The sequence below is a fragment of the Bemisia tabaci genome, chromosome 1, assembly GCF_918797505.1.
Source record: "Bemisia tabaci chromosome 1, PGI_BMITA_v3".
Lineage (NCBI taxonomy): Eukaryota > Metazoa > Arthropoda > Insecta > Hemiptera > Aleyrodidae > Bemisia > Bemisia tabaci.
The window spans coordinates 89,826,812-89,851,243 of record NC_092793.1 but is presented as its reverse complement, the minus strand read 5'-3'; the positions used below and the strand labels follow the sequence as shown (position 1 = coordinate 89,851,243).

At 39.4% G+C, this 24,432-nt stretch overlaps 1 protein-coding gene across 5 annotated transcripts in view; it reads right to left on the bottom strand.

Moving 5' to 3' along the window:
- Positions 1–2,562: 2,562 nt before the first annotated feature.
- Alas (5-aminolevulinate synthase) overlaps positions 2,563–24,432 on the bottom strand; it is a 68,063-nt gene continuing 46,193 nt past the window's right edge. For all 5 annotated transcript variants that reach the window (XM_072306468.1, XM_072306471.1, XM_072306470.1 and 2 more), the window contains 5 exons: positions 19,856–20,067; positions 19,124–19,256; positions 17,156–17,424; positions 14,316–14,540; positions 2,563–2,914 (listed from right to left, as the gene is read on the bottom strand). In XM_072306468.1, coding sequence (XP_072162569.1) covers positions 2,780–2,914; positions 14,316–14,540; positions 17,156–17,424; positions 19,124–19,256; positions 19,856–20,067 — 974 coding nt within the window. In that variant the 3' untranslated portion in view covers positions 2,563–2,779. The remainder of the gene's footprint in view (positions 2,915–14,315; positions 14,541–17,155; positions 17,425–19,123; positions 19,257–19,855; positions 20,068–24,432) is intronic.

The window sequence follows — 24,432 nt, the reverse complement described above, 5'->3', positions numbered from 1 at the left end:
ACTTCGAGTTTTCCCTAGTTAATTCTACTTCTAGCTAACTTTGATAAATTAACCGTAGAATTAATTTTCCCTAGGTAGTTCTAGTTTTTACTATTTAAAACTAGTCTTCACTAAAATGCATACAGTTAAACTAGTTCCAACGATGAAGGTCCCAGTTAGTTCTAGAATTCACTGATTTTGGGTTTTTCCTGTTACATTTCAGAGTAATTATCATTACCTATCACCTTTCTAAACTATAAAACACAATAGGCAGGTTGCCAATTGGGAAAATTGGTCGTTGGCTCCCTTAGAAAGTCCTCCTAAATTTGAATACAGTCAACAAAAACCCCTATTGTTCAAAATATTACGCCTCAATTAAAAAATCCCTAAATACATCAGTCCAGAAGTCAACATGGGGGAGGGGGTGGTCCAGACTATTGGCTCACCCCGTACAATTGAAGCACTGGGTGCGGGGAGGGTAGAGTACCTGTATAGGGAGAGTACCGACGGATCGGTTCATGGAGGGCTTAGGGCCCAAAAGTGCAGCCACCCTTCTAACCAACTTCTAACACACAAAATTTCACTGCCAGTCAGCAGATTCCAATTCTAACCAAGATGGCCAAGAATGTACAGAAATGAGCGTTCTTCCGCGAAATTGAGTAAATTTATGCAAAAACTGAGTCAAACACGTGCTTAATAAAGGACGGTTCGTAACAATAGTATCGGTAAATCTCTCTGGCTAATTGAAATTCATAGGTTGGCTACCCTTTTGGGCCCTAACTTTATTCGCGGAGGCATCGGTGAAGGTCTGATGGACTTTCGAAGTTTCAGATCTGTCGGTACTCTCCCTATACAGGTACTCTAGGGGAGGGCATTTCTTGATTGCAGTGTTTCAAAATCTCTGTTCACGTTTCATCCATCATGATTAAAGCAAATGTATGTAATTCGTTGAAACTTTCACCGAATATTTTCTATGATTTTACAATGCTGAAAACGAAAAATTTCAGAAAATTCACCCTAAAAACATAAATTAGAAGTGGAGATTCTGAAATACAAAGAAATGCCCTTTTGACACTCAACGCATAGTGGGAAAAAAAGACCATGGGGTGATCAAAAATCTGATTAGTTGTTGGATTTACACACTTATGTCCCGTAATTTGCCTCAAAATAGCATATTTATTTAATTATGGTCCACCCAGTGAGTTATATCGAATTTTCGACCTAACATTCAAGTTCTACGAGTAAAATTACATAGAAATTGATAGCGCTCTTGCCACATTAAAATTCTGGAGCAAGAGGCAGAGCTTGGATTGTAAGAATTCGCCATTTTGAGGCAAAAAATGGGAGCCAAAAATCCTGATCTTCCATGTACGAGTTGAGCGTATCTGGTTCAGTCAATCTGTGCCAAAAACGGGATCTCTTCTGCGAAAGTCTGGAGTGGGCTCTAGGAGAGCTAATTGGAAAATTGTCAATACTTTTTTAATACTCATTTTTTTGTTTCAAAACAAGATTCTTAAAAGGAGTATCATTTTTTTCAGGTGGGTCACCCAAAACTGAGGGTTTTTTAGTGGGTGGAAATCCTTCACACCCATATTGGGCTTCTAAAGCTACCTAAGATGGAGTCTTCAGAAGATTTCCCCCGCCTGAAAAAAAAAGACTTTTTGCTTTCAAAAAATCACGCGATTCGGTTACTCTCACATGGCTGCCAAGGGTGGGGGGGGGGGGTTTAAAGGTGGCGGGGAGGGGAGGTTATGGTAGGGGAGGAGGAGGGAAGGACATAATGGGGTTAAGGAGAGTAACAGGAGTTGGAAAAGCAAGTAGCCTATGATGGGTTTGCATACATTTCTGACGCCTGTAATTAAGGTGATTTCATCGAAAAATGTGCACTTTGAATGACCGTCCGGTCGCGGGGTAGGGAGTATGTCATGGAGGAGGGTCATTGGCACCAAGGGGGACCTGTGAAAACCATTTGCCGAAATTTCTTCTCACTTCCAATGGCGTTACAGCGTTTTTACGCAGGAAATTTTACGAGAAATTGATAAACCCCTAAAGCGATTGTCCATAACTTTTGCCCTAATTGCTCGATTTCAAAACTCTTACAGCCGTGCAATAGGAAATTTTGCGCACTTTTAAAAAGAAGTAACTAAATTTTGGTCGAAAACCCCAAAGTAAGCGAGATTTCTTGGGGGGGGGGGGGGGGGACGTGATTTTCCGCCATTTCTTCAGATGGCGGCCATTTCCAGGAGAAATTTTTGTTGGCAAACATCAGATTCGAATTCAGTGACCAAAATTACACAAGAATCCGTCTCACTATTTTCTCCCCAGATTTTCCCAAAATGAAATCACAGGTTGACTGGATTAATCCTCAAGAAGATCTGTGCAAAATTCAAGCAAAAATATGCATTTCCCTCAGAGTTGTAGATTTTTAATCGCCCCATGGTCTGTTTTTTCCCTCTGTGCAACGCCTCAATCATCTTTTATTAGCAGCTTGGCTATCTGAAAAACCCAATCAATTGGGTACATTGCAGTGCAAGGGTATTAATAAATTGTTTACGTTAAGGCGAAAGGATGAACAAGAGCGACTAATTTTATGAAAAATAAAGATAATTTCATTTCTGTTAGCAAGAACAAGAGTAACCAAAAGATTATAACAAACAAAATTTAGAACTGTTAGAGCTATCCTTATTGCACCTTTTAGGCTGATGGGACACCAATTAATTTAACTGCGTGCGAACATTAAGATACAAAAAATTAGAGGAAACATTAAGCAGCAACAACAACAACAGCTTAAAAGATAGAATTAATTAGCGGCTGCAGAAATTTGGGGACAGTTTGGAATGACGCAGCCCAAAGTAGTAGCACAACTCCTCTCCAGACCTCGTGTGCGAGCCTCGTAGTGAGCGAACAAAAGAGGCTTCTTACAAAATGTACATTCCTGAAAACAGACGTATATGTTAGAAAAAAAACAAGCACTCAAAAAGTCAATCATGTTCTGCATGAGTGTGAAAGCATGAAAAAGAGGGTTATTCATGTGGGCAAAAAATGCACCCAGCCCGGAGTGTACGAAAATTTGTGGGCTCATTGTACTAGTCAAGAGAGGGATCTCTAGTTCGGTTTTTGCAGGAGCCCCACGGAAACAGCGTTGCCATTTTTTAAAGTCGTAACCTTTATACATCCATAATTTTCGCAAAAATGCAGTTACAGAGCTTAAAACAGGCTTACTTTTACTGTGCGGTAAAAACGCAGTAAATTACACTCTATCGACCTATGCAGAAGAAATCATGATTTGAGCCCATTGTTACGGTGGGTATAAGAATCATGGACACAAGTCCATCGAAAAATGAAAACACAATTCAATCAACATAGATTCGATCGACATCGGTTAGTTCAAAAATTTCTGTTCAGGCAGTTGCGACGCGACGCGGCAACGTGCAAATCAGCCGGCGATACCGCCGGCTAGCGCTCTCCTTCCCCCGCGCTGGAGCAGCCGAAACTCCGGGTACCGCGCCACGAACTGGCGCGGATGGCGCGCAGAACTCGCGGTTCTTCCTGGTTATTCCCGGTCCCGGTTTCTCCGAGGAAAACTCAAGGAAGCTTTATTTTCTTTTTCTCATCCTAAGAAGGGTATACAACTGTTTCAATTATTTTGCCCAGTTTTTTATCATGTATTTTCTAGAAGTCCTTTTTTTTTGTTTATTGACTCGTCTCGCGTTCATTGAGCTAAAATAGCTCCAATTGGGGTCCCGTGTATGGCCGTACCCAATTCGCTACTCTCTCACCTCAGCCACTCCTACTGGTGTCTAGTAGCAGCGTTTCTCTCTTTCTCTTCTACTGGCTTCCAGTAGCAGTCTATCATTTTCTCTCCTACTGGCTCCCAGAAGCGATTTGTCTCTCTCTCCTACTGGCATCCAGTAGCGTTCTGTCTCTCTCTCTCCTACTGGCTTCCAGTAGCGTTCTATCTCTCTCTTTCTCCTACTGGTTCCCAGTAGCGATTTTTCCCACTGGATCCCAGTGACGAAGGGGTGTAGTAATCAGGTTATTAGTTTTTTCTAGTTTCAAATAGTCGCGCTTATAAATCTCTGTTTCTTCACTAGTTTAAAGGCTCTTCTAGCTACCAGTCCACAACGCATCTCAGCCTTCTACCTTACCCGTAATACTGCTGTTCAAAACTCAACTTCTACTTTTCTACGAGTTTCTTTCTGGTCTCGTTTTCGCCTCAAACATTTAGGGAACCCAGATTCGTTCTGTAGCCGGCCCCGCGCGCCTGATAGCCTTTCATCAACTCCTATTAGTCCACTCATTCAAAATCTCTTAGTAATTTTTTTATTCCTTTTTTTCATTTTTTTGTTTCCTTACGGTTTGTCATTTGTGGATCGTTTCCTCCTGATACTGTCAGCATTATGTTTGATTTTTTCTAGGATGTTTTTACTAATTGCAAAAGGCGGTGTATGGTTGGCATTATTGAAATACTTTCCTATACTTGTACTAATTGGGCCAACATAGTCTATTTTAATGAATTTCTCTTTTTCTTTTCCAGGTATATTTTGGTCTTTTTGTATGGTGGTCCTATTTTTAAGTTTCCTTAAAATACCATTACCTACATGCCTAGGGTAGCCATTAGCTTTCGCTATGTCCTGAATAATTCCTTTTTCTCGACAATAATGGGTTTGCCACTAACTGGAGCAATTGTCGAAATATTTTTAATAGATTACAAAGAAAAATACAAAATGAGCGAAAATAATCCTTTTTAAAATAAAATTAAATAATACTACCGATACAACAACGATACCATATGTGTCTTTGCTGGTACGAACAGAATGGGCCTGTTGCATGCAAGATATACAGCCGTGCGAATAGAGTTTATAGAGATTAAATGACACGAAAATTACGATTGTCACATTAAAAAAGTCTGAAATACACTCCTTACTGCGCCATTTGCGTTGTTAGGAACGCGCTTTTTCAAATTTCCCGCGTCTGGGGGCAGTTTTCTAACGGCAATTCGCGGCTATTTCCGGTCAACTAAAACTGACAACATAACCTAAAAATCGGAGCTCGTGATATCGTGAAATGAAATGTAGAAGGATTGCGTTGGCTATTTAAAAGTTGATCGATTTCGTTATCACATAAAGCGTACATGGACCACTATAAGAGATCACGTTGGGTTTGTAAACAAACTGAGGGAAAAAATAACAACAAAAACAACGACTCGGCATCTTCCGGAAATCACCGAGCCCGCCGTTTGCTCGTTTCCGGTGATTAGAAAACTGCCCCCAGACGCGGGAAATTTGAAAAAGCGCGTTCCTAACAACGCAAATTGCGCAGTAAGGAAAGTATTTCAGACTTTTTTAATGAGACCATCGTAATTTTCGTGTCATTTAACCCCTAAAAAGTCTATTCGCGCGGCTATATCTCTTGCATGCAACAGGCCCATTATGAAAAACTTCAGTGACTACTTAAACGCCATCCATAAATGTATACAATTCACTATTGAAAAAATGACAGACAACACGATCAATTTTCTCCACCTAAAAATGCCCAGTACGCTATACGTTAATGGGAATAATCTGATTCAATTTGAAATACATGGAAAACCTCCGGCTACTAATTGTATCATTCCATTCACCTCTAACAGCCACAAATATGCCGCAATTCATTCAATGGCACCCAGAGTTTTCTCTATCCCATCGAAGTATAAAGATAGACAACGAGAAATGAGTATTATTCAGGACAAAGAGAAAGCTAATGGCTACCCTAGGCATATAGGTAATAGTAGATCAAGGAAACACAAAAATAGGACTACCATACAAAAAGACCACGATGTATCTAGAAAAGAATAAGAGAAATTCATCAAAATAGACTATGTTAGCCCAATTAGTACAACTATAGGAAAATATTTCAATAATGCCAACCACAAACCGCCTTTTGCAATTAAAAACATCTTAGAACATAATGCTGACAGTATCGGAGGGAAACAATCCACAAAATACAAACCGCAAGGAAACAACTGCTCTGGTGCATATAAAACTCAATATAACACATGCGACAAAAAATACCTATGCAAAACAGAGGGATCGATGAATTCCACATTCAAAGAACATATGAGGTCTTGAATGTAACAATAGTGGATGTCGAGTTTTCACATTGTGAGAAAATCGCGTTTGAAGTTTTAGAAGCTTTGTACTTTACCACCCGTAGAAACGAGAGGATTCTTATAAAGATTTTCATGAAGAGCAACTCTTCCTATAATAAACAAACGTTTTCTATGTAAGTGAAAAATTGACGGAGTAACAGCGATTTGAAAAAAATGTGACATCTGCTATTTTCACTGAGAACATTTTTATATGCATGAAACAGTGTCTTCAGTAAGGGTTATGCTGGTGAAACGACTGTAATGAGCCAAAAGTATGTCAATGCTGAGTCATTTAATCGAATTGAACAAAAAACTAAACCGTCTGTAACTTCTGCATAAATAATAAGGAACAAATTATTAAATCAGTTAAAAACTCATCAATTCTGGCAAAACGGTCCCGATACGTATCATTTGAGGGTCAGTTACAGCCCATGGCCGGTGCGCAGGCAGTTATCACAAGTGCATTAGAATCTCCGCGGTGTCCTGCCGCGCCGGCCGGGGAGAACACTGAGAACAGTGGATTCTCATAACTGCTGTTTTTACAAATAACATGGTTTTCAGTTCATATCTTGCCGAAAAATTACGCTGGAAGTCTGGAACTTTGCACAGGCATTCTTAAGGGCTCCAGAATTCGAAAAAAGCGTTTGCCCTAAAAATGCCAGATGTCAGCGACCGCTATTGTTACATACAGGGTGATCCAGACCACCCGTCCACTATCTTTTTCTCGAAAACGGCATAGAATTGAGCTTCGGGACCAATACTTTCATAGGGTAAATCGACCCCAAAGAATCGAATGAAAATATTTTCAGCCCCCCAAAATGGCCCCTGGGGGGGGGTTTGGGGGGAGCCCCCCCGTTTCTCGCAATTTTCAAATGGGAAGGGTATGTTTTGACTTTGGATTCGGAATCTACGGTAAAAAATAAGAACATTTTGTTCTTTGCACTTTTTCCCTAAACCCCCATTTTTTGGAGTTATGGGGCATTTTTGGGGCAATTTTCAATTCGACCCTGTAAGCGGCCAAATCATCCAAATTTCAAAATCTAAAAATCTCCTGACAGGAGAGGTCAATACCTTTTTATTGATGTGCCACATGACCCCTGTTGCTCCAACATTTTGGGGGCCACGACCCCCCAAAAATTTTGGGGCTTTGGAGGGCCATGAGTCGAAAATGTCGAAAGGCAAGGGTATGTTCTGACTTCAGATTTGGATTCTACGCGAAAAGTTACGTAGAATTGATATGGCGCATGGTCTGTTTGCTCCAAATTACTGAAGAACCCCATTTCCCCATAAGAAGCCGTGTATTTTTGGACAAAATAAGGGGTAAAAAAAATTTGAGCAAACAGGCCATGCGCCATATCAATTCTACGTAACTTTTCGCGTAGAATCCAAATCTGAAGTCAGAACATACCCTTGCCTTTCGACATTTTCGACTCATGGCCCTCCAAAGCCCCAAAATTTTTGGGGGGTCGTGGCCCCCAAAATTTTGGAGCAACAGGATGTAATGTGGCACATCAATAAAGAGGTATTGACCTCTCCTCTCAGGAGATTTTTAGATTTTGAAATTTGGATGATTTGGCTGCTTACAGCGTCGAATTGAAAATTGCCCCAAAAATGCCCCATAACTCCAAAAAATGGGGGTTTAGGGAAAAAGTGCAAAGAACAAAATGTTCTTATTTTTTACCGTAGATTCCGAATCCAAAGTCAAAACATACCCTTCCCATTTGAAAATTGCGAGAAACGGGGGGGCTCCCCCCAAACCCCCCCCCCCCCAGGGACCATTTTGGGGGGCTGAAAATATTTTCATTCGATTCTTTGGGGTCGATTTACCCTATGAAAGTATTGGTCCCGAAGCTCAATTCTATGCCGTTTTCGAGAAAAAGATAGTGGACGGGTGGTCTGGATCACCCTGTATGTAACAATAGCGGTCGCTGACATCTGGCATTTTTAGGGCAAACGCTTTGACAGGGGGGTCAGATCGACTTCCGGTTTGCGCCAAAAATTTTCTTTTTTCATGCTCTTTCTAACGATGTATCACATGATGGGGGTTGCCATTTGAAATTTTTGAGTTGCCCCCCGCCCCCCTCCCCCTGGGGGGATGAAGAACTGAAAAGTACCTCAAAAAGTTTCCCCCTCGATATGAGGAAGGACGCCACAAACCGCAAATCGATATCATAACTAGAACTAAAGTTATGGCCAGTGGTGCGTAACTTTTGAATAACCCTGTATGAGAACATATACAGGGTGATCCAGTCTTCAAAAAATTCCAATGTTCATAGGGACAATAAAGATGAAAACCACCATATTGATATAAACTAAAGAAAATATCACATAAATGTAAGGATAGGAAACTTTTAAGCGTGTAGGAGAAATTCGAAATTAATAGGGCAGGGAGGGATAATGAGACTCTACTAAATGTGCAAACAGAAGTACATCTGGCAGCAAATGAGCTGTGTTAGATATGCACCGCTCTCTGGTGGAAAGCGAAAGGACCATGAATCCTAAGTGAAAAGAAAGAAACTGGGTATGTAAGAGATAAAGATAAACCATCACAAACATTGACATCATATCATGGGTGGCGGTAGCCACCTCCGGACAAAGTCTAAACTCGACAACACTGGAAAGCCTCCAAACGAAAAAGGTGGCAGCCAACCATAGACACACGTAACTCCCTTATTCTGAAAATTGATTCGGTTCGAACTCGACTGCAGCCCAAACAACGGCACGGATTCCAACGATCTTGGTGTCTACTGACGCACCTAAATTGGGCCTACAAAGTGGGAAAGTTTCATCAAGATCCATTGAGTTTTCAAAAAGTTATAAGCACTTAAAGGCCCAAAATGACAAATATTTTTTGTAACATGGGCCGTTTAGTAGCGGGAAACCGACATGATCACCTTTCACAACAGATTTCTTGCTCACACGGCCACAGATTCTAACGGAACCTTCACAGGCACTACTTGAAGATATAAGGATTTCATTTCTACCACATTTAAAAGGGTTTCAATGCTCGGATAATTCAGCATCGGCAAATAACTTTCAAAATTTTAGCTATAATGTTTTGAATTTAGAAAAAAAACTGGTTATGGTTCAATGCCATTGGTCGATTCCGTTCAGTTCACCCAGTCCAGCCCGTGTTTCGGGAACGAAATTCCCCTCTTTACCAACTTTTAACTAGTTGAGAACAGATTCATGATTTAATATAATATAAGAGTTCAATTCTCTGTAGAAGCTAACTAATATTTATTCACACTTATATTATTACATCGCACGTCTTCTGCCAGAGCCCGATACACTACTTCATTAGTTTCTCTTGAAATGTTCAAGTGATGTCTTAATTCAGAAGTGAGGTTATCAGTCCGTGTATCTGTCTGACCCAGTGACCCAAGCATCAATAAATGTAATTCAGGTAAATTACGGCGATAAAAGGACACCAAAGTTGTGCCAAACTATCAAAAGGAAGCAGGATTTACACCACAGTTTGCATTCTCGTGACTAACAGTATCCAAATAATTCCCTACCATGCACACCAATGGATCGAAGGGAGAGCCCATTGCTCTCAGTTTTTAATTACATTATTGTTTTCCTCAAGTCACGAATGCTAGTATCCATATCTTGAAGAGATGTAGTTGTTTTCAGTGGACCCTATCAGTCTCAAGAAAAGATCTAAAAAGTACTGTAATATGAGCCTTCGCCCATCACACTACTTGCGACACGGTCACTATGCTCTGACCAAAATTTATTCGCTTTAAATTTTGCTTTCAACCTATGTGCTCTGGAGTGCTTGTGCTTTTCCTAAGTGTATGTTATTGACATTAAGATCTTGTGTTCTTCATGACTAATCTTGGAAAGCTTCGCCTCTTACCGTTGCTTGTTTACATCATGGGGATATGCGGGGATGCGAGGTATAATTCAATCACTAAGTCAACTTTATGTCCCTAAATCAGAGATCTTTGACGATGAGTATTAGCTCAAATTTGGTTTTCTTCGAGTCTCTTTGATTTTGCGTCAGAAGTTGTTAGAAACACCATGTGGCCAGTCAATGTGTAAGAATGTCTTTCATGAAAGGTATGTACTCGTTCTCTTTTCTCAGCTTGATGATTACTATAAAACCAAGAATTTATATTGCTGCATAAATCGCTGGGCCAAGTAAGTACACAGCGCCCATTCCTTCTCTATTTTAACATATGAAAACTTGATGTAAACATATCAAATAGTGAGGTTATGTTATGGACTTACACTGGTGGTGCAGCTACCGACTGTTAGATAATAAACCCTTAAATGCCATCCGGCTAACTTAGCTGCGTCCATAGACACCAAGATCGTTGGAATCCGTGCCGCCATTTGCTCTGAATTCCATTCTATATCGAATCAATTTTCAGATTCAGGAAGTTAGGTGTGACTAAGAGTGTCGGCCACCCCTTCGCTATAGGGACTATAGTAGGTCGTCATTTTCCTCGATCGGGGGTGGCTACTGCCACTCTTGATGTGAAAATATTGTGGTGTTGTTGGTTGTTGTGTCACAGAAGTATTCCATCTTCACCTAGTGAGTTTCTAGCATAATTACTCCAGTGAAACAGTGCACTCTGAGATTAATTGAGCTTTGGGTCTATGTATGGTTCGCGTGCCTACCCATTTCTTAATGGAATGAATGTAATCGGGTGAATTAAAGCCAAAAAAGATTAGACCGATCGGTAGCGTTTATGATCAAAAAGTTTGCGCCTAGGTACCAACTGCGGAACATGCTCTGATGAAGAGTTTGGGGGTGGTGTTTTTAGTCCGATAGTGGACAAAAAAATTACTGGGAATTCTTGAACTACCAGGTAACTGAGAGGTAGCCTTCATTATCTTTTGTGAATCAAAAGACTCCATTACAATATATAATTACTTCATGCCAGTTATACGATTCGACAAATTATGTGGTGAAGCGACTCTAAGCAAAATAAATCAAAATATTCTCCGCTAGCTTCAATATAGGTATACTGTATCAAGAGTGGCGGTAGCCACCCCCGGTGGTATTACAAAGTAGTATTTGCAACAAGTTTTTCTCTTTTTCAATTAATTTTGTGACTGAGGCCATTGTAACTTGAGGTTGAAATTCAGTCGATTATTACCTGAATCGCTCAAGTTCAACGGAGTGCATAATAGGTATATGTACAATTTTCTTATCTTCATGTTTCAAGTCACATTCCTAGACGTTATACTCTGTTAAAAGAAAAAATACTTTTGTGGCCGATGGAGCTTGGCTTGACGCACACTTTTATTGATAAATTAAATACCTCTTACAGGAGATACTTTTTATAATGAGTGAACCAAAAAAAAAAAAATAATTTTAACTCTTTGAATGGACTTTCCACTTAGTGGTCTCAATGTTATTTAATTTAAAATTTTAGTGGCTGAATGTAAGTATGTCCAACAGTTGAGTTAAACGCAGTAAAAATTGCAGAATTAATGTTGAAACTTTATGAGTAAGGAATAATTTATGCGGCAAAAGAAGTTCATTCTAAGTAGCCTACACTGTGACAATTAATTGCTAATCCATCAGTTTTTAAAACATTATGTAGGTACCCTATTTCGATAAGAGAAGTTTAAACTCTCCAAAACATCAGGTAACTTTTATTGATTGCAAACTGAATCGCCCCCTATTAATGTTCAGTTGATCAAACAAGGAGTTCCAGTTCTGCTCATTGAAAATATTATTCTCAGTTTCTCTGTCTCCAGCCAAATGTTTCATTAGCTTCACATCATTCCAAAAACGACCTGATATAAAAACTACAAAAAACCCCAAAAAACTTTCAGATTCTAAGGGGTAAAGAATCCGGCCAAAGTCTTAAACTTGTTGAACCAAATTTTCTTATTACTCCTAAAAGAAAATTAAAAATTATACTTTACTGAAAATCGAATGTGGGCCCCTTCATTTATGAGTGATGCAACAGTCATGACGTGTAAGTATGTTTAGCCCTTGCAGGAGCCCCCTTCCTCACCTATTTGCATTTTTATCTAAAGTAAAGAAAAAGTCGGTATGGATTGATCTGAGCCTTCTATGTGCTCCAAAACAATATGAAATATTTTATCGCGCAAAGTCCAATATTTTTCAATTCAGGTCCTACAAATGCTTTTAAAAGATCATGAAAAAAATACTCAATCGGCTGGCTAAAGTCCAGTATTTTTCTTGAGAATAGTCTCCTCCTTCAATAAGTGATGCAACAATTGCGACATTTTTGTATGAAAAGCTCTTGCAGAAGCCTTTTTATTTGACTCAGCTAAATTTTGAAGAATCACTGACGTGTCCGCAAAAATGCGTAAAAAAGATAGGTCACTGAAATTAATGCTTCATAGAGATATCTGAGGATCCATGTCAAAACCCTCTTACCTATTCTACTCTGCGTAAAAAATAAAAACGCTATTTTCAACCATGATTTTTGTTTTTTTAAATCTCCATTAATTTTCTCTTAAAACAATTTTCAATATCTAGGTAAGGTGGGGTCGGGTAACTGGGCGGTACCCTCTGTATTTCTACCATATTATTGCAAAAATTGTTTTCACTGTTGGTATACCTTGATTATGACGTAAACCATCTAGAACATGTAAACACAACCTCAAAAAAAAAAATTTATGGTGAATGGTGAAGTGCCGAAAATTGGACAGCTTTTTTTTCAAAACAATGCCGGAGGTGGTCCCGAAAAGAGCCTCATATCTCACTCCCAGCAAGTATTTTATTCAACTTTGACATTTCTTCTTCATGTATGATGTATTTGTGTAATGCGTGAGCAATTACAATGTAATTGAATGAAAACACTGGCTGCACATGGTTGATGCCCAGTTACCTTGAAAATTTTCCCTTCGTGGGGTAACTGGTTACCCACCCTAAGGTAATTGGGCAGGTGGCACCTGCCCAGTTACCCATTGCAAGGTTGCTGTGCTTCAGTGTTTGTTTACTTCTGAAAATGTCTAAATTAATTGACTATTGTGGACTTTTAAGTGCCAAAAACCAATAATCAGTGTTCCCAGCACACTAAACTTCTAACTTAAGTCAATTATAGCATAACTTAAGCATCACTTAATTATATTTAGGCCGCTAACTGTTACGACATCACTTTTAACGACTTAAACATGGTTATATAAATTCAAATGAAATTCTCTGAAACCTTCGTGAGAAGGACATCAACTTCTGGCCGATGAGAATTAGAAATAATGCCCCCCTCAAAAATTAAGGGGGGGTAGTCCAGTTACCCCACGATGTTGGGTAACTGGGTAAAAAAAACGGGAAATTTTTGAAAATTTATGGGAAAAAATTGAAAGATGAAATTCGACTTTTGACTCTTCCTACATTTAGACAAGGTGTTGTACTTACTAAAAAAAATTTAAAAGTAGCTGTAAAAGTAATTTAAAAATATGCATCCTTTGTCAGTATAATGATGGAAAAAAAATCATGAAGTTGAAATTTTGACATTTTTCTCCGAACTCTTGCCCAGTTACCCGACCTCACCTTAATCTGGAGTCCTTTTCGTGACGATCAGTTCATTATGCAGTGGTATATGATACAATGTTATGATAGCTTCCATTTACATGCATATTAAACTGCAGCATCATAAGTTGAGATTGGAAATATTATACAATAAATAAGTTTTGGGAGAAAGTAAAAGAAGAATGATACGCTCGAAAAATACGCTGCAAGCAATCTTCCAGCAAGCAAAGGGGAAAAATACTAATGATTACAGTAAGAGCATTTTTGCGGACACGTCAGTGATTCTTCAAAATTTAGCTGAGTCAAATAAAAAGGCTTCTGCAAGAGCTTTTCATACAAAAATGTCGCAATTGTTGCATCACTTATTGAAGGAGGAGACTATTCTCAAGAAAAATACTGGACTTTAGCCAGCCGATTGAGTATTTTTTTCATGATCTTTTAAAAGCATTTGTAGGACCTGAATTGAAAAATATTGGACTTTGCGCGATAAAATATTTCATATTGTTTTGGAGCACATAGAAGGCTCAGATCAATCCATACCGACTTTTTCTTTACTTTAGATAAAAATGCAAATAGGTGAGGAAGGGGGCTCCTGCAAGGGCTAAACATACTTACATGTCGTGACTGTTGCATCACTCATAAATGAAGGGGCCCACATTCGATTTTCAAGTTTGGTGGTTACCCACCAAACCAAAAATTACACAAAGTGCTACTACCAATATGCTGTACATTAATACTTACTTCAGTGCAAACATTTTGATTCAAGGGTAATTCCAGATGGTTGAAGACGCTAAGCATATCTGATACGAGCTGATCCATCATTTCTCTACTGTGATGTGGTGTTGGTGCCAGGCGTAATTTTTCCTCTCCTCTTGGGACAGTAGGATAATTGATAGCTTGAATATAATGGCCCTTTTCTCGAAGCAAAGTGTCAGATAACTGAGATGATTTCAAGGGATCACCGATCTGCAACCCATTAATTAAATGGCTTGATAATCAGTGCAAATAGATGGTGGAGCATCTGTTAAAACAACACTGACCGCAAACGGATTTTGGTTTTCTATGGCTTGTTTGAAGGCTGAAGAGTTCCTGTAGCTAAACGTGTTGCCAAAGCTACTAAAAAATTAATACAAAGCGAGATATAGGGGAGATTGTACATCGTTTTCTTTGATTTACCTATTTCAAAATTTGTGATAATGAGTTAAATCAAAAGGAACAGTATCTGAGAAAATAGTGCTTTCTCGGCGCCGATCCAGTCGATTTTGATGAAACTTGGTATCCAGGAGTATCTTTTGACAATTTTTTCAAAATTCTATATCAAAATATGGCAGATACAGCTTGAAATGCTCATTTGATGTCTATTCCACACATTGAAATGAAAGAGCTTGATGCAAAAACGGCTTTTTTCGCCCCCTCTCTGGAATTTCTTCGGACTTTGTCTATTGATTACTCATACTTGAGCGCTTCTTTTCCCAAAATTTCAGACCCCCAAAAAATTTTGGCACTAGGGGGGGGGGGGGGGCGGTGGAAGGCAAAACCTGTGAACCTCGTTATCTCTCGAACAAAGGAAGATCTGGAGGTCCGGTTTGGACGAAAAATCGTCTAAAATTGCATACTTCATGATTCTGAAGGTCAAAGCCCGAAATCACATTTTTAAGTTAACATAACTGCTTTTCTCCAGTTTTTGGGTCTAGAGAATTTCATTTAAACGAAGATCTCAATTTTTTACTTGAACCAAAACCATTTTCTTTTTTAATTGTTCGTCTTTTTCCGCATCTATCGAGTGGTCCATTAAGCTGGGGAACCAAGCGGTTTCGGAGTTATGAACGATTGACTTTTTTTTCACGTTCTTAAAATTACAGCTCCGCACAGGCGCAGCCGGTCGGCGCTCGGTGGGCCCCTAAAATAGCACCACAGAGCTGTAATTTTAAAAACGTGAAAATTTTGGAAGTATCTGTAATTTCTGAACTCAGCGACCCTCTAGGTCCCTAAAAATGCATTTTGCACTGTTTGAATATTCAATCTGATTTAATAACAGTCAAAGCCGGCTTTTCAGCGCGTGAAAATCGGCCGGCGCGCGCTGAGCGGAAAGGTCAATTGCTCAAAACTCCGAAACCATATGGTTCCCCAGCTTAATGTACCACTCGTTGGATGCGGAAAAAGACGAACAATTAAAAAAAATTGTTATGGTTCAAATAAAAAATTGAGATCTTTGTTTAAATGAAATTTTCTAGACCCAAAAACTGGAAAAAAGCACATATGTTAACTTAATAATGTGATTTCGGGATTTTGACCTTCAGAATCATGAAGTATGCAATTTTAGACGATTTTTTGTCCAAGCCGGACCTCTATATCTTCCTTTGTTTGAGAGATAACGAGGTTCACAGGTTTTTGCCTTCCACCCCCCCCCCCCCTAGTGCCAAAATTTTTGGGGGTCTGAAAATTTGAAAGAAGAAGCGCTCAAGTATGAGTAACCAATAGACAAAGTCTGAAGAAATTCCAGAGAGGGGGCGAAAAAAGCCGTTTTTTCATCAAGCTCTCCAATAGCAAGGAGTGTCTTTTAACAGGAAACTCGAATTCTCAGTCAAATTTTCAAAATTCGTAAATCCAAGCCTGCCAATAGGTGCTAAAATGCTAAATCGGCACCTTTTCAAACGATTATAGTGCAACTTGGTTTGGTGGGTATTTTGCGACAGGTAACTTGAATTCGTAGTTAAGGTTTCAAATTTTGTAAATCCAATATGGCGGATACGGCGTAGAATTCTGTCGCGGTACCTGCTCACGCGAATGAAACGTGGTACAAGCGGGGAATTTGCAATGGGAAACTCAAATTTACAGTCGAATTTTCAAAATTCTAATACCGCTATTGTGCCTCAAAAGTCTATCTTGGCACTGGTCCAATCTTCCAACTCCAAGATTAATTCCATATTCGCCATCTTCGATTTTCGAAAATTTGACACTAAATTGGAGTCTATCGTTCAACCATATCCCCAGTTACCAACTTTCACTACTTTCGATGGGACAGGAGTCAAAATAGTATCTTCAGCCAAAACAGTCATTTTGGATTTTCGAATTATAACGATGTGACCATACATTCGAGTTTTCTGTCAAAAAATATCCCAGAGTACCAATTTTCACTAACATCTTATTGTACAGATGCTGAGATAGCATTACAGACCACATCCGCCATCTTTGTTTTTGAAAATTTGACTTAAAATTAAAGTTTCCCATCCTAAAATACTCCCTCTTCCCAAGGTTCATCAAAATCAAGTGGATACAAGCCGAGAAATTCCACACTAATTGGATATGGTTCTTTTTTATTTCATTCAGAATCCCGGTTATCGCATTAAATCTAAGGGAATCACACATAGAGCCTTTTGATTTTATTCAACACTGCTAATTTCCTGTTCTGCGAATTTTCAGACGCTGATTCCACGGAATGAAATGAGTTTTTATGGGTCATATTAATACGATAGAGTAGCTTAGGTCATGGAGTGTCAAAATTTGATAAAAATTGAAAATTAAGCACTCAGCTTCATTTCGCATTAATACGTCCATTTAATCAAAAAGTTAATTATTACCTTGATTGGAATGATGTGCGACGGAGTATGCTCAACCGGAAGTCTTGCTTCTAGGAGCTTCTTTCGCATGTAACTGACATTTTCCTGATGTTTCATTCTTAGCATCTGACCCTCCAATGAGCTTAGTATTTCAACCGCTGCACGGGCACCAGCAAGTACAGTTGGTGGCAAAGATGTTGTGAAAATAAATCCTGCTGCATAACTCCTAACCATATCAACTAGATTCTTGGTTCCAGCAATATAACCTCCGACATTTCCAAAAGCTTTGCCTAAAATTGCACCAGAGAAAATAAATTTAGCTGCAATGATTTTCAGTAAAATTTAAAATTTTTTTAAGGAGGTTGGAAAAAAAGAGAAAAAAGATCTTCAGACAGCTAAAAGTAAAAGAAGGCCACATTTGTTTGGGAAAGAACGCAAAGGAGATATTTTGTAAAGAAGGAAGTTTCGAAGAGGAAAAAAGCAGAGCAAAAAATCACACAGGCATTGCATGAGAATCGAAATGTTACTTCGTTGCTGTAGACATCTTTAATAATGGTATAAACAAGGGGAGTCTACGAAGTGACATCCTGGGATTGGGTTCATTTTGCTTGTACATGAAGAAGAGACAAATCTAAGGTTGACGTATTTTTTTTTAGCCGCCACCTCCCAACCGTTCTCGAGATATCGATTTTTAAAGTTACGATTTTTGCACGTTTCCGCGCGGAGTTCCGGCGAGTCAACTGAGCGCCGGCAGGCTGCACGAAGCCCGTTTCCTATCAGCGCTGCAGACCGGCCGTCCTTATCAATTGACTCGTGGCCGAGTGGTAGAGTATTCGCCTACCGTTTCAGCGATCGCGGGTTCGAATCCCGCTCCGTGCCGTAGCTTTTAGGGAACGCCGCAATGCGTTTTTACAAATTTTCTTTATTTTTATCACACACCAAGGGGTCCGCCCCCTGGCCGCTACGCAGTCCAACCCCCAGGGCGAAAAGGCCCGCTTCGCGGCAAGCAAAATCATCGAAATCGACCGTTGACGGTTGCAAATTCAGAGTAAGGAAAAAGTAATTAAGAATATTGTGTGGTGGGAAATTTTTATTTGAAATTAACATCATTTTATCATTCAATTAAAATTATTCACCCAGTAACCGTCAACGGTCGATTTCGATGATTTCGCCTTCCGCGCGAAGCGGGCCTTTTCGCCCCGGGGGTTGGACCGCGTAGCGGCCAGGGGGCACCCCTTGGTGTGTGATAAAAATAAAGAAAATTTGTAAAAACGCATTGCGGCGTACCCTAAAAGCTACGACACGAAGCGGGATTCGATCCCGCGATCGCTGAAACGGTAGGCGAATACTCTACCACTCGGCCACGAGTCAATTGATAAGGACGGCCGGTCTGCAGCGCTGATAGGAAACGGGCTTCGTGCAGCCTGCCGGCGCTCAGTTGACTCGCCGGAACTCCGCGCGGAAACGTGCAAAAATCGTAACTTTAAAAATCGATATCTCGAGAACGGTTGGGAGGTGGCGGCTAAAAAAAAATACGTCAACCTTAAATTTGTCTCTTCTTCATGTACTAGCAAAATGAACCCAATCCCAGGATGTCACTTCGTAGACTCCCCTTGTAAGACTAATTCTACACGTTCCTCCACAACCACTTCCTTAAGGATTCTGCAAAGAATGTTTTTTTTCCACAGAATGTCTAGCTGGCAGTTTAGTGAAGTGATGATTTTCTTTCATTGATTATTGCAGAGAGTGTCATCATTTTAGAGACGGAAACTTAAGCAGAAATAAAAGCCAATCCATTCTGTGGAAAGCGGATGTTCATGAGAGTAAGGCAAGCTAAGACCTTCAGTATCTTGAGTGAGTGAAAGGCAATAAGATGAAGAGGGCCAAAAATTACTGCAGAATAAGTGATGGAAAGTTGGTGTCAAGCTCTGCTGATTACGTAGAATATGTAAATGAAAAATGAAAGGGAGGTTCTTGAAATAGTTTTACCTAAGGTTCCGGATATGATGTCCATGTTGTGCAACTGGTTTTCTTTTTCACCGATACCTGCTCCATGTTCTCCATATAACCCAACAGCATGCACTTCATCAACAAACGTAAGAGCCCCATACTTGTGCGAAATCTGAAAGTATTTAAGTCAAGAATGGGCTTGTTAAACTGGATGTCAAGATTGTAAACAGTAATACTGACCAAATATTTTGATACCTACTATCATACTGATATTGAAGCAACAAACTCAATGAGGTACACATTTGACCATGAAACAAAAACCTAAAATTTTACTTTGAATTTGATCGATTATCTTTAACATACATGAAGGATGCAACCTTGTCACTTTCTTGTAACAAAACTCTTTAAAGCACTGCATTTCGATACCTATTCGCATATTTTTTGCACAACTATATTATTACGATTATTACGAAATTATGTTTTTTGGGCTACTCCAGGACCCTCTCAAGAAACAACAAATGAACTGTTTGATCTTCCAGCTCTTTCCAGACCTCCACATTACACGGTTCAAATCATGTAAGAAAATCGCTTTAAAAACATAAGCATGTGGTTGCCAATGGTCCTTTTACGTAATCCTACTGACAGACTAAAAATTGAATTCGAAACATTGCTATAATGATACAATTTTCACTAAAATTCTTTCAAAAACTCAATAAAAATTAGGAGAGAATGAAAAACTTCACTTCAGAGTGGAGATAGTTATGTACTTACCGAACAGAGTTCTTCCAGAGGACAAATTGCGCCTGTCATTGAATGAACAGTTTCGAATGCCACAATTTTTGGTACATCTATACTAATGGTTTTTAGGAGCTCTTCTAAATGTTCAGGATCATTGTGTCGGAATATATGTTTTGGTACTCGACTGTTCCGGATTCCTTGGATCATTGATGCATGATTTCCAGCATCAGAAAATATTTGACAACCTAAAATACAAAAATAAAATACCTGTGAAAGTTGCCTGGTGTGATGCAACATTTTCCATTTTGAGCGGACAGAAAAACATATCAACATGCAGTTTAGACAGGGACTACAACTTAATCATTACAGATTTCATAAGACATTTCGACTTCATCTGGCCAAGAATTCCTTGAACCTATGTTTATTTAATACGTACCTTTTTGACCATCGCGTATGAGATTTTTAGGATATTTTTCTTAAATGAAAAGAAAGAAAAAAAACCAGTCAAACTTAACTCATAAAATATTACGGATTCGGCAAAGTCTATTCCTAATCGATTGAATCAAGTCTTCTCTCAGGCAAATCATCTGCCTGCTCTTCTCAGAAATTAGGGATTTATTTCTTTATTCTTTTTAGGATCATCCTTGCAAATTCTTTCACTCTGATGCTTTTAAAGGAAACTTGCTCTGCTGTTTTGATTAGTAACTTATAAAATTATATTGGTCTAGAGTCGTTGGGGGAAAAAAAACTGACTTTAATCGATTTTCGCCAAAATTTACTGGATAAAATTGACAGTATCCGCCGGGGTGCAATGATTCGTAAACTGCATTTTACATACAAGACATTTTGTCTACGATTATAAGATTTGCCATAAAATGCATATAAAAGTTGACCTAGAATTAGAATGCCCACCGTACATTTTTAAGTGATGATGATTAACGAAAATTAGGTGCCTGCAGAGGTTAATTTATGAATGGAACTTTTGGAGCATCTCCTAAAATTTTGACTTAAAATGTAAAACATCATAGGGTTTAGTCGACTACAGCTCGAGTTATCGCCTCCGAAGCGGCAACAGTCCAGAAGACACATGGCAACACTGCGAGTTCGGCCGAGGAGTGTGATTCGCAGAACTAAGTGGGAGAGTAAGTTTTCCTTCCAACAAACGCCGCACGCGCAGTTTAAAATAGCTGATTTTCCTGACCTTCGCTCCTTTCCGCTCTCATAACTCGCAACCAAAACATTTCCCCAGCATGCGGTAAAAAGCTAGAGGAGCTACAGAAAGTCAGGAATAACATATTAGTTTTTCATCAAAATAAAGAAATGGTTTTTTTTGGAATCGGCCCGGACGTGAAAAAAATGGGGTCTTCTTTTAGTGTTCCGCCGCTTCGAAGGCGATAACTCGAGCTATAGTCGACTAAACCCTATAATGTTTCACATTTTCTGAAAGCTCTCGTCACGCCGAAAACGCCTGCTTGAACCGCGTTTATCCAAACTTCTCGGTTTTCGAGTAACAAATTCGCAAAAATGTTGCTGATTTTTAACTTTGACCCCCCCGCTGCGTCTCCCCAACATTTTTGGGGGGCTTGAAATTTTGATAAAAGATGGGGCATGGTTTGGTGAATGAATAGGGCAAGTCTCAAAATTATCTGCCCCGAGCCCCAAATGGCCTATTTTACACGTACCCCTTTCAAGTTGACTGCAAAATCGTCGAAATTTTTTAATGGTACAGTTCTAAGAGGCATTTTAATTTTAGGTAAACTTTTAGATGCAATTTGTTGCAGGTCTAATAATCGTCGCTGTAATGTCTCGTATGTAAAATGAAGTATGCAAATTGACATGCACCCAGGGTCCACAGTTTAAAGGATTGATCTGTTGATCCCATGTAATCAGATATTACAAGGTTTTACTGCATTCCCTTTTACTAAACCACAAAGTTATTGCACCGAAATTTCACTAAAGTAAAGTTTGATTGAAGGTTTTCAACATGTGTTTTTAACGAAAACAGAGTGCAGGGGTACAGAAAGTTCCAGAACTCTGAATGCTTGCCACGGATCCAGCGGTTTCTGCCTGTGGGAAAAATTTTCAAATCCTTCACTTTCTGAAAAAAGGTAAGCAAGAAAAAAAACCTCATCACATTTTGAAATTGTCTCTGCCTCGCGCGCCTCTCATTAGCCCCAATCTAACCTCGAATTTCTCTCAAATTTTTTTGGGTGTTTTTTTTTACAGTGATCCACTCGAACAATCATCTCGATCAATTGAGAAGTTAGGTGTGTTCACTTCTGCCTGTCTGCCAGGCTCACTGATGCTGCTGAGCGAGGCTGATGTTCACCAACAAGGTTGATTAGGTTTATGATAAATGTTGACTTTAGTGTCCCTTTTAAAGCTGACTGGCTGGCATGTGAAGCTGAGAGGCTATCAAGCAAGGAAGACAAGCTGTCATGTGGGGCTCATGCTACATTATTTGAAAATTAAGGACACCTTAGTGGGATTACCTCCTACATGCATAATTGGCGGTACAAATTATGATGATATAGTAACATTTATGAAGTCAGCACAAGTTTAATGTGTAAAGAATAAATTAGTTTAGGACTCACTTGCATTTTTATTTGATTCAATTTTATTTATTTATTTATTATAACTTTCGTACATGAGAGCCCCATTAGTAGGGCTATGGCACAGGTCAAAAAACACTATACAATAATTAAAAATATAAATTACAACTGTTACATTAGGTGGTGGTTAGTAAACGTTACTCAACAGCTGAATTTAGAAATTTGTTCAAATTATAAAATGCCTTCCTTAAAAGTAGATCTCGAAGTAAATTGAAAAATGTCTGTATATCACCGTCACAAAGTTTTTGTTTAATGTTCCAAGGTAGAGCATTTATAATTTTATTAGCATTTATAATTTAACGAGTTTTGAGGGCTCTGCCCTCATCCTCAGCGATAACCCGGGACTGACTTGATTGGAGGAGGTGTTGTTGTTACATGATCAGATGATTGATTCCCTGTGTTGCATGATTTAATTAGTTTAAATAGAATATTAGATGTGCCTGTCAAGTCTGTGTTAAACTAATTTCGGCGAAAGATGGAAATGTTTTCCCGAGGATCTAGTCCAGCCTTAGTCTTAACTTCTTTTATTAAAACTGGTTTGAAATTAATGTTGTATTCAGTGTTCCAGAAATGTTCAGCTACAGCTGATACACTGGGACACAGTCGGGACACTGGACACAACATCAATTTCAAACCGGTTTTAATAAAAAAAAAGTTAAGAATAAGGCGAAACTAGATCCTTGGGAAAACAATTCTATCTTTCGCCGAAATACGTTTAACATAGACTTGACAGGCACATCTAATATTTTATTTAAACTAATTAAAACAGGCAATATAGGGAATTGATCATCTGATCATATAACAACACCTCCTTCAATCAAGTCAGTCGCAGGTTATCGCTGACGATGAGGGCAGAGCCCTCGAAACCAGTTCAAAGAACCCCGCACAGAGCATGGGCTCAGCGGCTCTCTATGAAAGTCGATGAAACTTTAATAGATTGATATAAAGTTCATAATCAAGGGAAAGCCAAAAAATTAGCTCATTTTAGCGAGTAGAAGCCGAGATATTCGCAATTAAATCCGTACTATTTTCTATCATGCCGCAGCATGACGGAAGAATTCCGAGTCCCCTCTCCTCTGGTTGTTCAGCGTTCTCGATCAGACCTCACGTCACTCACGTGAAGATAGGTGCTTATGCGCTCGGCCGGTGCGAATGCCGTACTCCCTCCCTCTCCCCGCATCTGTCACTTCTGTTTCAGTAACTACATTTCAGATTAAACCGGCCGGCGACGCGACGCCGGCACGGGAGAGGTGCGAGAAGCAGGGAACTCCATATCGCACAGCCCGAACAGAGCGTTTTAATGAAAAAAGTGAGTGTAAACAATACGACATCGTAGTTACCTGGTGGGGAGAGGGGCTTTCCTGGCCGAAGTGCTCAAGCAAGGTAAGGCGACACGGAGAATTTACCTCCGCCGCACAGAAAATAGTCCGGGTTCAATCGCGAATATCTCGGCTTCTACTAGTAAAAGTGAGCTAATTTTTTGGCTTTCCCTTAATTATGAACTTTATATGAATCTATTAAAGTTTCATCGACTTTCTTAGAGAGCCGCTGAGCCCATGCTCTGTGCGGGGTTCTTTAGTTAAATAATAGTGCAAGTAAGTCCTGAACATATATATTTTTTACAAGTTAAGATCATTTTTATGTTGCTTGTGAGGCTGATCGGTGCCACATGAGCCTCACTATGCACAGGCTGACAGGATGCCTGATAACGGGCATTATGCGAATCTCAAAACGGGAACTGAAGAGCTTGGCCTATCAGTGAAGGTAGCAAGAGGAAAACCAAAGTCCCTAAAAGAAAACTAGAAATTTGCCTCATGCAATGATTCTTTGCAAGTTATGAAGAAGTTCCTGATGAAAGGGAAAGCCACCTGCCGCGTACACCGCAACGCATTTATTCATAGAGGTTTTCTGTCTCCCTTTATCCCACATTTTCAGTCTTGCTCTATGAATTTCAAAACCAAGCATCAAGCAAGCTTCCCTTACTCGTTGCTGTGATCA